The sequence below is a fragment of the Sebastes umbrosus genome, chromosome 3, assembly GCF_015220745.1.
Source record: "Sebastes umbrosus isolate fSebUmb1 chromosome 3, fSebUmb1.pri, whole genome shotgun sequence".
Classification (NCBI taxonomy): Eukaryota; Metazoa; Chordata; class Actinopteri; order Perciformes; family Sebastidae; genus Sebastes; species Sebastes umbrosus.
The window spans coordinates 16,588,991-16,601,046 of record NC_051271.1 but is presented as its reverse complement, the minus strand read 5'-3'; the positions used below and the strand labels follow the sequence as shown (position 1 = coordinate 16,601,046).

The 12,056-nt window shown below is 39.1% G+C and overlaps 2 protein-coding genes and 1 long non-coding RNA gene across 3 annotated transcripts in view; 1 reads left to right on the top strand and 2 right to left on the bottom strand.

Moving 5' to 3' along the window:
- LOC119485969 overlaps nt 1-12,056 on the top strand; it is a 47,554-nt gene that overhangs the window by 4,853 nt on the left and 30,645 nt on the right. The gene's annotated exons all lie outside the window — the stretch shown is intronic.
- LOC119485918 (E3 ubiquitin-protein ligase TRIM21-like) lies at nt 2,456-4,239 on the bottom strand. Its single transcript, XM_037765758.1, has one exon. It carries the CDS (start codon nt 4,228-4,230, stop codon nt 2,587-2,589), a length of 1,644 nt encoding a protein of 547 aa, XP_037621686.1. The 5' UTR covers nt 4,231-4,239; the 3' UTR covers nt 2,456-2,586.
- LOC119485916 (E3 ubiquitin-protein ligase TRIM21-like) lies at nt 7,322-11,483 on the bottom strand. The gene is made up of 2 exons (XM_037765756.1): nt 11,346-11,483; nt 7,322-9,045 (listed from the first exon to the last, which is right to left on the bottom strand). Exon 2 carries the CDS (start codon nt 9,034-9,036, stop codon nt 7,393-7,395), a length of 1,644 nt encoding a protein of 547 aa, XP_037621684.1. The 5' UTR covers nt 9,037-9,045; nt 11,346-11,483; the 3' UTR covers nt 7,322-7,392.

Below are 12,056 nucleotides of genomic sequence, written 5' to 3'. Positions count from 1 at the left end.
AACTTTACGAAAAAAAGTCGTAATATAATGAGAATAAAGTCATAACTTTACGAGAAAAAGTCGTAATATTACGAGAATAAAGTCATAACTTTACGAAAAAAAAAGTCGGAATATTACTAGAATAAAGTCCGAAATTTACGAGAAAAGTCCTATTACAAGAATAAAGTCGTAACTTTAAGCAAAAAAAGTCGTATTACTAGAATAAAGTCATAACTTTACGAAAAAAAAGTCGTAATATAATGAGAATAAAGTCAGAACTTTACGAGGAAAAAAGTTGTATTCCGAGAATAAAGTCATAACTTTACGAAAAAAAAGTCGTAATATAATGAGAATAAAGTCAGAACTTTACGAGGAAAAAAGTTGTATTCCGAGAATAAAGTCATAACTTTACGAAAAAAAAGTCGTAATATTACTAAAATAAAGTCATAACTTTACGAGGAAAAAAGTCGTAATACGAGAATAAAGTCATAACTTTACGAAAAAAAAAGTCGTAATATTACTAGAATACTACCATACACCTTCTGGTTACACCTTTCAAAATAACGTCACCAGAAAGGTTTTCTAAGACAGGAAAAAGGGCTTAAATTTCAAAGTAAAAGTACAATAGACTTCTCGGACATTATGACAAGACTGCTATGTCATAATGACAAGAATCTCTGCCTTTTATCCATCCCCCGCTCAAACTGCAAAACAAAAGGTGATCGGGCCTTTTCTGTCTTAGCCCCAACTCTCTGGAATCACCTCCACCAATCTATAAGAGCTGCTGAATCTCTGGACTGTTTTAAGCGACTCTTTACTTAGTTACTTACTTGCTTACAGGATTTACCTTCCCATTGGATCCTCAAATTTGCTTATTAGGGAATTTCACAGTCATTAGTACACCTTTTAAGAAACTTAAAACATTTTTTTTTTAGAAATAGCTTTATGCATCGCCGGGAAGTGTATAGCAATTACTTGGAAGTCTGATTGCCATCTCCTCATATATAGATGGCTTCTGGAAATGAACATCTGCATTCCACTTGAAAATATCACATATATCCTGAGAAATGAATACAACACCTTTCTGAAGATTTGGCAACCCTATTTAACCTATATGGACTCCTTACAAATACCTATATCGGATTTGATATGACAAAATTGTCAGACTTGATACATCATTAGTCATCTGAATAAGTCAGAACACTGCATCTCGTTATTTATGATTTCTTTATTTGTATATTTAATTAGTTTTTTTCTTTATCCTTTTTAATTAAATTGATCGTTAACTAGCCTACTCCTTTTGAGTATGGTTCTTTTTCAATTTAAAAAAAAAAAAAGTAAAAGTACAATGGTCGCTGAGATTTGTTTGCTCAAGGTAAAAAATCTCTAAACCAGAAGTTTAAAATATCACACAGAGAAATTAGCGATATAATACCATAAACATTCGTGGTCTCAACAAACTTTATTTCTGTAATTGTGCCACAATTATTGTGACTTTTTCTTTCATGTCAAAAAACTATAAAAACATGTCACCCATCTAAACTTCTCTACATTTTATTTATAAAAAAATTTGAGAAAACCACAAGATTTCAGGATTCTAAGTTTGTTCATAATTTGCTCTTTGGGTAATTGTGTCAAAAACCAATACATTTTACGCATACAATAATTAGAATATTGCTGTATCATCCGATTCAATCCAATCACATTAGGTTGTAAATCTGTTAGACTCCGATCTGTTAGACTCCGATTGTCCTTAAATTGATCCTTTAAGTAGCTTTAAAGTGAAAAATAATATTTGTACACCTCCTGCAAAAGTGACGTAAACTGTGTGATAGCCTATATTCTCTGTATAGGCTGGTGTGAAGTAGATTATATGAAGTATAATTCATGTTTTAACATGATAAAAAAAGAAAAAAGATAGCCCAGAGACCTAGATACAATAAAAAATGTAATGACTGATTAAATGAATAACATCATAAATGCACATTAGATATTTAAACTCAATAACCAGATGACTGAATAACTGAATAACATTTGAGAAGCTGGAATCTGTGAAATTACATAATTAATTGATAAATATTTGCAGATAAATTTTTCTGTTGATTGATAATTAACTAATTTATTCAGCTCTTAATTGCTCACAGAAAGAGTACTCAAGAATAACTTTTGAAGCTGATTGGCTGTCCTTATCAGAAAAATTTACTTAACGTATGAAAAACAAAAGTATTGATTGTGCAGCAAAATGTTCCCTGTCAGTGTTTCACTATTATATCTGATGTTTCTGGATTAATATTACTGCTGCATTAATGGGTATGTTGCATTTTACGGCTGTAGATGTTTAAGGTTGTGTTCATTTTAACTCCTTTATATACTGTTGGCTAGTTTAATCTACAGCAATGCATCATGGTCTATAAGATCATCATATGTTTGTAGCGTCGCTGTCCTGTGAGAACCACGAATCTCTAAACAGTCGACTTTTCATGGTGTCAGAAAAACAGCCCTGAAGATTAATTCTGAAGACAACAGGTTTACATTGTATATTGCCACTAAATATGTATATTTGTTCTGTTATATGACAGTGAACCTTTTCATTTAAATATCATCAGTCTACTCAGCTTGATTGACAGGAGAGATGATCAGAGGGGCAGAGTTTTTACCACCATCATTATTACAGGGATTGAAGAATGGGAAGAGTTTCTCAGTGAAGCAGCAGCCAGTAAAGGAGTAGATAAGAGCTGCAGCATCTACGTCATAAAAGGAGACCAGACCCTCCTCATAATCCACAAACACCCCCACCTTCTGAGGCCGAGACTTCAGAGAGAGAAGAATTGAAGGCCCAGCAAGAGCTTTGTACTCATTTCCATTTCTCAACCATATAATCCAGTTACCATTCTGAGGGTTCAGTCTGATGCTTCCCTTCCTGTTGATCGACTCTCTGGCCACTCCTAAGTCCCAGCTAGTCTTTCCGTTAACTTGAACCTCAAAGTAAAATCTGCCTGAAGAGAAACTCTGCTTTCCAAAAACACAAACACAATAAGAAAATCTCTCTGGGTTGTCTGGGAGATTCTTTCTCACATCACCATGATTCACTTGTTTCCCATCATCAGACAGGATGAGATCAGGATGAGCTGTATCAGGATCAAGTGTCACATCCACTGCATACTGCTGGATCCTCTTCAGCTCAGCCTCAGCGAGCAGCTTCTTTATCTCTTTATTGAGTGTCTCCTCCAGCTGAGCCACAGCTTTCACCACAGTCCCCTCATATGATGGACGGACGCTGACCTCTGTCCAGTCCTTGGTGGATGGAGCAGCTTTCAGGGACTGGACACTCTGGAGAAGATGGAGTTGGTCTTCAGAGCGTGAGAGCTGCTCCACTTCAGTCCTTCTCTTCGTCAGCTCAGAGATTTCCTGTTCCAGCTCTTTGATGAAAGCTTCGGACTGTTTTTCTGTTGTTTTCTGCTTCTCTTTGATCGTGTCGATGAGATTGGCCTGGCCTCTCTCAACAGACTCCTTCAGAGCAGTGAAGACCTGAACACCTTCTGCTATCTCTCTGTCTGCATCTTCCTCACTGAGGTCAACTGAGTGTTTGATCTCCTGAATCTTCAGTCGTCTCTTCTGGATCATCTGCTGGATTTCAGCCTCTGTCTTCCCCAGCTCGGCCTTCTTTCCTTCATATTCTTCTTTCAGAGGAACAACATCATGCATCTTGTGGTCTACAACATGGCAGAGCATGCAGACACATGTCTGGTCGGTCTTACAGAACAGCTCCAGAGGTTTATCGTGCTTCTTACACATCCTGTCTTCCAGGTTCTCCACAGGTTCGATCAGCTGATGTTTTTTCAGACGTGAAGCTGTCAGATGTGGCTCCAGGTGAGTCTCACAGTAGGAGGCCAGACACACCAGGCAGGACTTCAGGGCCTTCAGTTTGGTTCCAGTACAGAAGTCACAGGGAACTTCTCCTGGTTTGGACACTTGTTGCTCTGAGCTGCTGCTGCTGGTTTTCTGTTGAGCTGACTGTCTGAACTGAACAACCATCTCAGAGATGAAAGTGTTGACGTGCAGCTCTGGTCTTGTGTTGAAAACCTTTTTACACATCGGACACAGGTACTTATCGTTAGTATTCCAGTGTTCATTGACGCAGTTTTTGCAGAAGTTATGTCCACATGGTGTACTGACTGGATCAGTGAACACATCCAGACAGATGGAGCACAGAAACTGATCTTCATATTGCAGATTGCTGGCAGCAGCCATGTCTACACACTGAGAACAAAAGGGAAAGTATTATAAAATATTTTAGATCACATTTATCAATTATTTCTATAAAACAAATATCAAAGTATGATTACTGCAATAGTGAGAAACATTATTTTGAATTCATAGGTATGTTTCATTTAACTGAGATGTCCATCTGACAAGTGTCATTATCAGTGCTCGAAGTGGGCCGGTACGCAGCGGTACACCGTACCGGCACTTCTACATTTTATTCCTTGGCGTACTGTGACTTTTTCATGCGTACCGGAGCTTCTCACAAGCTGCCTGTCCTCTCCTCTGCCCTCTCCACATCATGTTCACCTCCTTTTTGTAAAATAATTAGTGAACTGTTTGTCATAACTTAATTGTGAACAAATAAAATTAATGAAACATTAAAAGTTTTCTGACTCTTCTGATTTATAGAATACGATTTTAAAGGACAAACATTTCCAGAAGAATTAAATGTTCAGAATAAGGCTGTGATAAATAGTAAATAATCATTTAACTAGTAATAATAATGGTCCATAATGATGTAAAATGCGTAGATTTAAGTCAAAAAGCATCCTGACTGGGACTCTGCTCCTAAAACCTGAATGAAGAGCTCACACACCTCAGCTCTGCATGTATACCTGCCTGTCTGTCTGGCTGCTGTTGATTCCAGCCTATAGACATCCTATAATATATTATAGAGAGATGCTGAAGGCTACAAATAACACAGGACAGCACTTTAAGTATTAACACTATATACAGACACACCACCTTAACCCTATAATGTTCCAGTGTGAATATTATTGGAGTATTATAGGCCTACTATAGAAGATGCATAGCCCAAGTATATAAAGCAATAAAATCACAGCTGATTATGACTGACACAGTTTAACATGCTCAAAGACATAATGAATAAATAGGAATAAGTCGCAAGAGATTGCTGATACCGGCAGATACACACAACATGTGAATAAGAGAATACCAACACTGGTCAGTATGAAATTAAGAGTGTAACTTCCTGTTTGATTAGAGCTGTAAGTTTTGTGTTAATGCTGGTTGTTGAAACACAGTAAATATTATCAGCTGCACTCACCAGTATTTGAGTCTGTTGTTGTTGAGAAAGACCTGATGAACTCTGTTTAATATTTCTTTAGACAGAAACACAGAGACTTGTCTCGACTGCAGCTCTCTGACAAACATGCAGTTTCATTTCTGTAATGTGACGTTGAAGCTCTCCTCCTTCCAGTGTTGCTCCACCTCTTACAGCAGCTCTGTTTGTGAGGATGTGTTTCCTCCTTCAGGGTTAGACAGAATACCTTCAGTATAGTTACAGATATTTGGCACAAGATACGTTTAATCTTTAGGGAGACTTTTTACTTTTTTTATCTTCTTTTTCCTGCAACCACCAGGACAGTTTTCACAAAATAAAAGTCAATCCCACATGTAAGAATACATCTTAGGGTCAGCAGAAACCAGCAGCCACTTTACAGTCCTCTACAGCTCTGTAACAATCATACTGTCTATCCAGATCTCAGCTCACTGTTTGTCCTGTAATGTTCTAATCTTCTCATGTAATTCTTGTATTTGCTTCGTTCCTATTAGTTGTTGCTGAATCAGACCAGGAAGTTGAGTGGTGTGTGCAGTCTGTGCATGCCTTTAACAAACTCTCCTCCCTCTGATGTGTGTTGTCATGCTCACATCTAGTGGCCACAGTTGAGAAACACATCCAACCTGTGAAAACCTTTGTGACTTTGTGGACAAGACTCCAGTTTCAAAATAAAACACTCACACAAAAAGTTTCTTCTTCTGCACAGGATTTTATTGCAGTGATGACTGATTAAATGAATAACTACATAAATGCATATTAGAAATTAAAACCCAATCACCAGATAACTGAATAACTATTAAAAATAAAGACCATTAATCATTCACTTAATGCTAATTAAATGTTTAAAACCCAACAACAGCTGAAAAGATGTATGCCTATAAAAACAAAATTAAAGCTCTAATGCTGTAACTGACAATTATTTTCATTATTGATTAATCTCTTGGTGCATAAAATATCAGAAAAAAAGTCACAAATGCCCATTATGATATATAAAAATACAAAGATATTTGGTTTAATATGATAGAAGACCCAGAAACCAGCAAATATTCACATTCCAGAAGCGGGAATCTGTGAATATTTAACATTTTTGCTTTAAAAAAATTACATGAACAATTAATTGATTAATATTTGCAGATTATTTTTTCTGTTGATTGAAAAATGTACTTAAAGGGACTATTTGTAACTTTCAGAAATGCTTGTTAAGAGCGACATCTGTGGCCGTTAAGTCAACGAAAGTCAGCGTCGGGCTCGCGCTTGCTTGCTCTAAATATACCTGAACGAGCATCGCTCAAAACAGTGAGGCGACACACGTCAGCTAAAACCACAATATCACTCTATATTTCACCTGCTTGGCAGTAATGTTAGCTGACCAGACGAAGGTCTCTCCATGAATCAATGCTGATCCTAGTGTTGGCTTTTCCTGCCTCAGCCTCCCGACCAGGAACAGGGGAGACACCGGCACCTGGTCAGAGACGGCAACGTTTCTCGCTGTGGAGCCCCGTCACCTCACAAGACACGGAAAATCTCTGTTGGTCTGAAAGGAGCTGCAGCATTTATTTCTGCACAAATGTCCACTGTTCATTTACTAGATATTCTCAGAGCTACTAACTCTTCTGCAGTGTGGAGTGAGCGCGCGTTCACATCTAGAGGTGGAGCGAGCTGAGAGAGAACGCTCGCTCACTGTGTGAGTGAAGGCAGGCAGAGGAGGAGAGACTTCAGCCACAAGCGAGCGCGCATATGCGAGCGCGCATATGCGAGCGCGCATATGCGAGCGCGCATATGCGAGCGCGCATATGCGAGCGCGCATGTGTCCCGACCCGGTACATTTATCGATTAAAAAGTTACAAACAGTCCCTTTAACGTATGAAAAGTAAAAGTATTGATTTTGTAGTAAAATGTTCCCTGTTGGTGTTTTACTATTATATCTGATGTTTCTGGATTAATGTGTATGCTGCATTTTACGAAATTAATTCTGAAGACAACAGGTTTACATTGTATATTGCCAATGAATATGTATATTTGTTCTGTTATATGACAGTGAACCTTTTCATTTAAATATCATCAGTCTACTCAGCTTGATTGACAGGAGAGATGATCAGAGGGGCAGAGTTTTTACCACCATCATTAAGATCAGGACAGAAATATGGGAGGAGTTTCTCAGTGAAGCAGCAGCCAGTAAAGGAGTAGATAAGAGCTGCAGCATCTACGTCATAAAAGGAGACCAGACCCTCCTCATAATCCACAAACACCCCCACCTTCTGAGGCCGAGACTTCAGAGAGAGACTGACTGTATGGACATCAAGAGCTTTGTACTTATTTCCATTTGTCAACCATATGGTCCAGTAACCGTCCTCAGGGCTCATATGGATGATACCCTTCCTGTTGATCGACTCTCTGGCCACTCCTAAAGAACATTTAGTCTTTCCTTTAACTTGAACCTCAAAGTAAAATCTGCCTGAAGAGAAACTCTGCTTTCCTAAAACAAAAACACAATCAGAAAATCTCTCTGGGTTGTCTGGGAGATTCTTCTCCACATCACTATCATTCACTTGTTTCCCATCATCAGACAGAATGAGATCAGGATGTGCTGTATCAGGATCAAGAGTCACATCCACTGCATACTGCTGGACCCTCTTCAGCTCAGCTTTAACCAGCTTCTTCATCTCTTTACTGAGTGTCTCCTCCAGCTGAGCCACAGCTTTCACCACAGTGCCCTCGTATGTTGATGGACGGACAGTGACCTCTGTCCAGTCCTTGGTGGATGGAGCAGCTTTCACAAACGGAAAGCTTTGGAGAAGATGGAGATGGTCTTCAGAGCGTGAGAGCTGCTCCACTTCAGTCCTTCTCTTCGTCAGCTCAGAGATTTCCTGTTCCAGCTCTTTGATGAAAGCTTCGGCCTGTTTTTCTGTTGCTCTCTGCTTCTCTTTGATCGTGTCGATGAGATTGGCCTGGCCTCTCTCAACAGTCTCCTTCAGAGTACTGAAGACCTGAACACCTTCTGCTATCTCTCTGTCTGCATCTTCCTCACTGAGGTCGACTGAATGTTTGATCTCCTGAATCTTCAGTCGTCTCTTCTGGATCATCTGCTGGATTTCAGCCTCTGTCTTCCCCAGCTCTGCCTTCTTTCCTTCATATTCTTCTTTCAGAGGAACAAACTCATGTGTCTTGTGGTCTAAAACGAGGCAGAGCATGCAGACACATGTCTGGTCGGTCTTACAGAACAGCTCCAGAGGTTTATCGTGCTTCGTACACATCCTGTCTTCCAGGTTCTCCACAGGGTCGATCAGCTGATGTCTTTTCAGACGTGAAGCTGTCAGATGAGGCTCCAGGTGAGTCTCACAGTAGGAGGCCAGACACACCAGGCAGGACTTCAGGGCCTTCAGTTTGGTTCCAGTGCAGAAGTCACAAGGAACTTCTCCTGGTTTGGATACTTGTTGCTCTGAGCTGCTGCTGCTGGCTTTCTGTTGAGCTGACTGTCTGAACTGAACAACCATCTCTGAGAACAAAGTGTTGACCCTCAAATCAGGTCTTGTGGTAAAAGCCTCTTTACACATGGGACACTGGCACCTGTCACTAGTATTCCAGTGTTCAGTGATGCAGTTTTTGCAGAAGTTGTGTCCACATGGTGTACTGACTGGATCAGTGAACACATCCAGACAGATGGAGCAAAGAAACTGATCTTCAGATTGCAGATTGCTGGCAGCAGCCATGTCTACACACTGAGAACAAAAGTGAAAGTATTATAAAATGTTTTGATTCACATGTAGTTTTCATTTGTATGAAACAAATATCAAAGTATGATTACTGCAATATTGAGAAACATTATTTTGAATTCATAGGTATGTTTTATTTAACTGAGATGTCCATCTGACAAGTGTCATTATCAGTGCTCGAAGTGAGCCGGTACGCAGCGGTACACCGTACCAGCACTTCTACATTTTACTCCTTGGTGTACTGTGACTTTTTCATGCGTACCGGAGCTTCTCACAAGCTGCCTGTACTCTCCTCTGCCCTCTCCACATCAGGTTTTCTGGGAGATTCATGACGGTGCAGCGCCAGCGTAGTTGCGCTGTGTGGGTTCATGTATAGGGAACTGAAGCCGGCGTTATTAATCGCCAAGTGAGCTGAAGCCTGGCTGTTCACATCAGAAGCGCATTTGACCGCTCTGTATTATTTTTGGCATGTTTAATGATAAAATGCGATCACACATTAATAAAACTCCACGCTGCATAACATTAACTAGGCATACATATGGCATATTAATTATTATTCAGTCTGAAATGACGATGTATGTTTTTATGTAGACACCTGATAGTTTTACTGTAAATTGCAATATTGCCTTGAGTCTGCAGAGGCAGGTATACAGCCTGTCTGCGAGGAAGAGGGATCTAAATTTATTAATTCACAGCATTTAACTCCCTGCAGCAGCATGTGCCGTTTTGTAACCACATAAATATGATTGGCATGAACATCGGGGTATATCCTCTATCTTAGTCTTAAAAGATAGATTATAGTGTGACAATACCCCAACGTCTATCATATCTATACCAGTAGAAAGGGCTTATGCCACAATGATAACCAGTTAACGTTTCAAAGTATTTATGTGGAATAATAAATGATATGCCATATGTTAATGTTCTGCAATGTGGAGTTTTATGTAGTGTGAAATCAGGTTCTATTATTAATAGGGGTGTGACGAAATATTGTGCCACAAAATATCACAATATAAAAACGTGACGATATGCATCATCGAGACAAAAAACTGAAAAGCAATATTAGGGCATAATAGGTACTATGTTCATATGGGCTCCAGGGCTAAAGCTGCAGCCTCTTCCTGCTGCTGTTTAAGGCCTATGGAAGGAGGCTGAGTGTCATATCTTTGGGAACAAAACACACGCGCAGTAAAATCTGGTCTGCCCTCACCGAAATTGAACCAATCACAACGCACGGCCGCAGCTTCAGTTACACTGTGCATGTGTCATACCCCAGGAGCCATGTCCACCCGTGACCTAGCCTCCTTTCATAGGCCTTGTCGGAGCTCCACACACATCAACACACACAGCGCAGTCAGTGAACAGTCAGACTGGTTATGGTGGCTAGGCTAACAATAATATCTGGTGAGAACGAGGGTGCTGTAATTTATCAATACAATGTTCACATCCTTTTTGTAAAATAATTAATAAACTGTTCGTCATAATTTTTTTTTGTGAACAAATATAATTCATGAAAGAGTATTTAAACGTTTTCTGATTTATAGAATATGATTTTACAGGACAAACATTTCCAGAAGAATTAAATGTTCAGATGAAGGCTGTGACAAATAATAAAAATAATAATTTAACTAGTAATAATAATGGTCCAAAATGATGAAAAATGCGTAGATTTAAGTCAAAAACCTTAAAATGTCCTTGGGGAATGACCCTAAAACCCAATATCTCCTAGTATCGTTTATTCACTGTATAAATTCATAATGTGTCTCTGTATAATATGTAGGAGCATCCTGACTGGGACTCTGCTCTTAAAACCTGAATGAAGAGCTCACACACCTCAACTCTGCATGTATACCTGCCTGTCTGTCTGGCTGCTGTTGATTCCAGCCTATAGACATCCTATAATATATTATAGAGAGATGCTGAAGGCTACAAATAACACAGGAAAGCACTTTAAGTATTAACACTATATACAAACACACCACCTTAACCCTATAATGTTACAGTGTGAATATTATTGGAGTATTATAGGCCTACTATAGAAGATGCATAGCCCAAGTATATATAGCAATAAAATCACAGCTGATTATGAATAACACAGTTTAACATGCTTAAAGAAATAATGAATAAATAGGAATAAGTCGCAAGAGATTGCAGATACCAGCAGATACACACAACATGTGAATAAGAGACTACCAACACTGGTCAGTATGAAATGAAAAGAGTGTAACTTCCTGTTTGATTAGAGCTGTAAGTTTTGTGTTAATGCTGGTTGTTGAAACACAGTAAATATTATCAGCAGCACTCACCAGTATTTGAGTCTGTTGTTGTTGAGAAAGACCTGATGAACTCAGTTTAATATTTCTTTAGACAGAAACACAGAGACTTGTCTCGACTGCAGCTCTCTGACAAACATGCAGTTTCATTTCTGTAATGTGACGTTGAAGCTCTCCTCCTTCCAGTGTTGCTCCACCTCTTACAGCAGCTCTGTTTGTGAGGATGTGTTTCCTCCACCAGGACAGTTTTCACAAAAAAAAAAGTCAATCCGACATGTAAGAATACATCTTTGGGTCAGCAGAAACCAGCAGCCACTTTACAGTCCTCTACAGCTCTTCAACAATCATACTGTCTGTCCAGATTTCAGCTCACTGTTTGTCCTGTAATGTTCTAACCTTCTCATGTAATTCTTGTATTTGCTTCGTTCTTATTAGTTGTTGCTGAATCAGACCAGGAAGTTGAGTGGTGTGTGCTGTCTGTGCATGCCTTTAACAAACTCTCCTCCCTCTGATGTGTGTTGTAATGCTCACATCTAGTTGCCACAGTTGAGAAACACATCCAACCTGTGAAAACCTTTGTGACTTTGTGGACAAGACTCCAGTTTCAAAATAAAACACTCAAAAAGTTTCTTCTTCTGCACAGGATTTTATTGCAGTGATGAGTGATTAAATGAATAACTACATAAATGCATATTAGAAATTAAAACCCAATAACCAGATGACTGAATAACTAGTAAAAATATG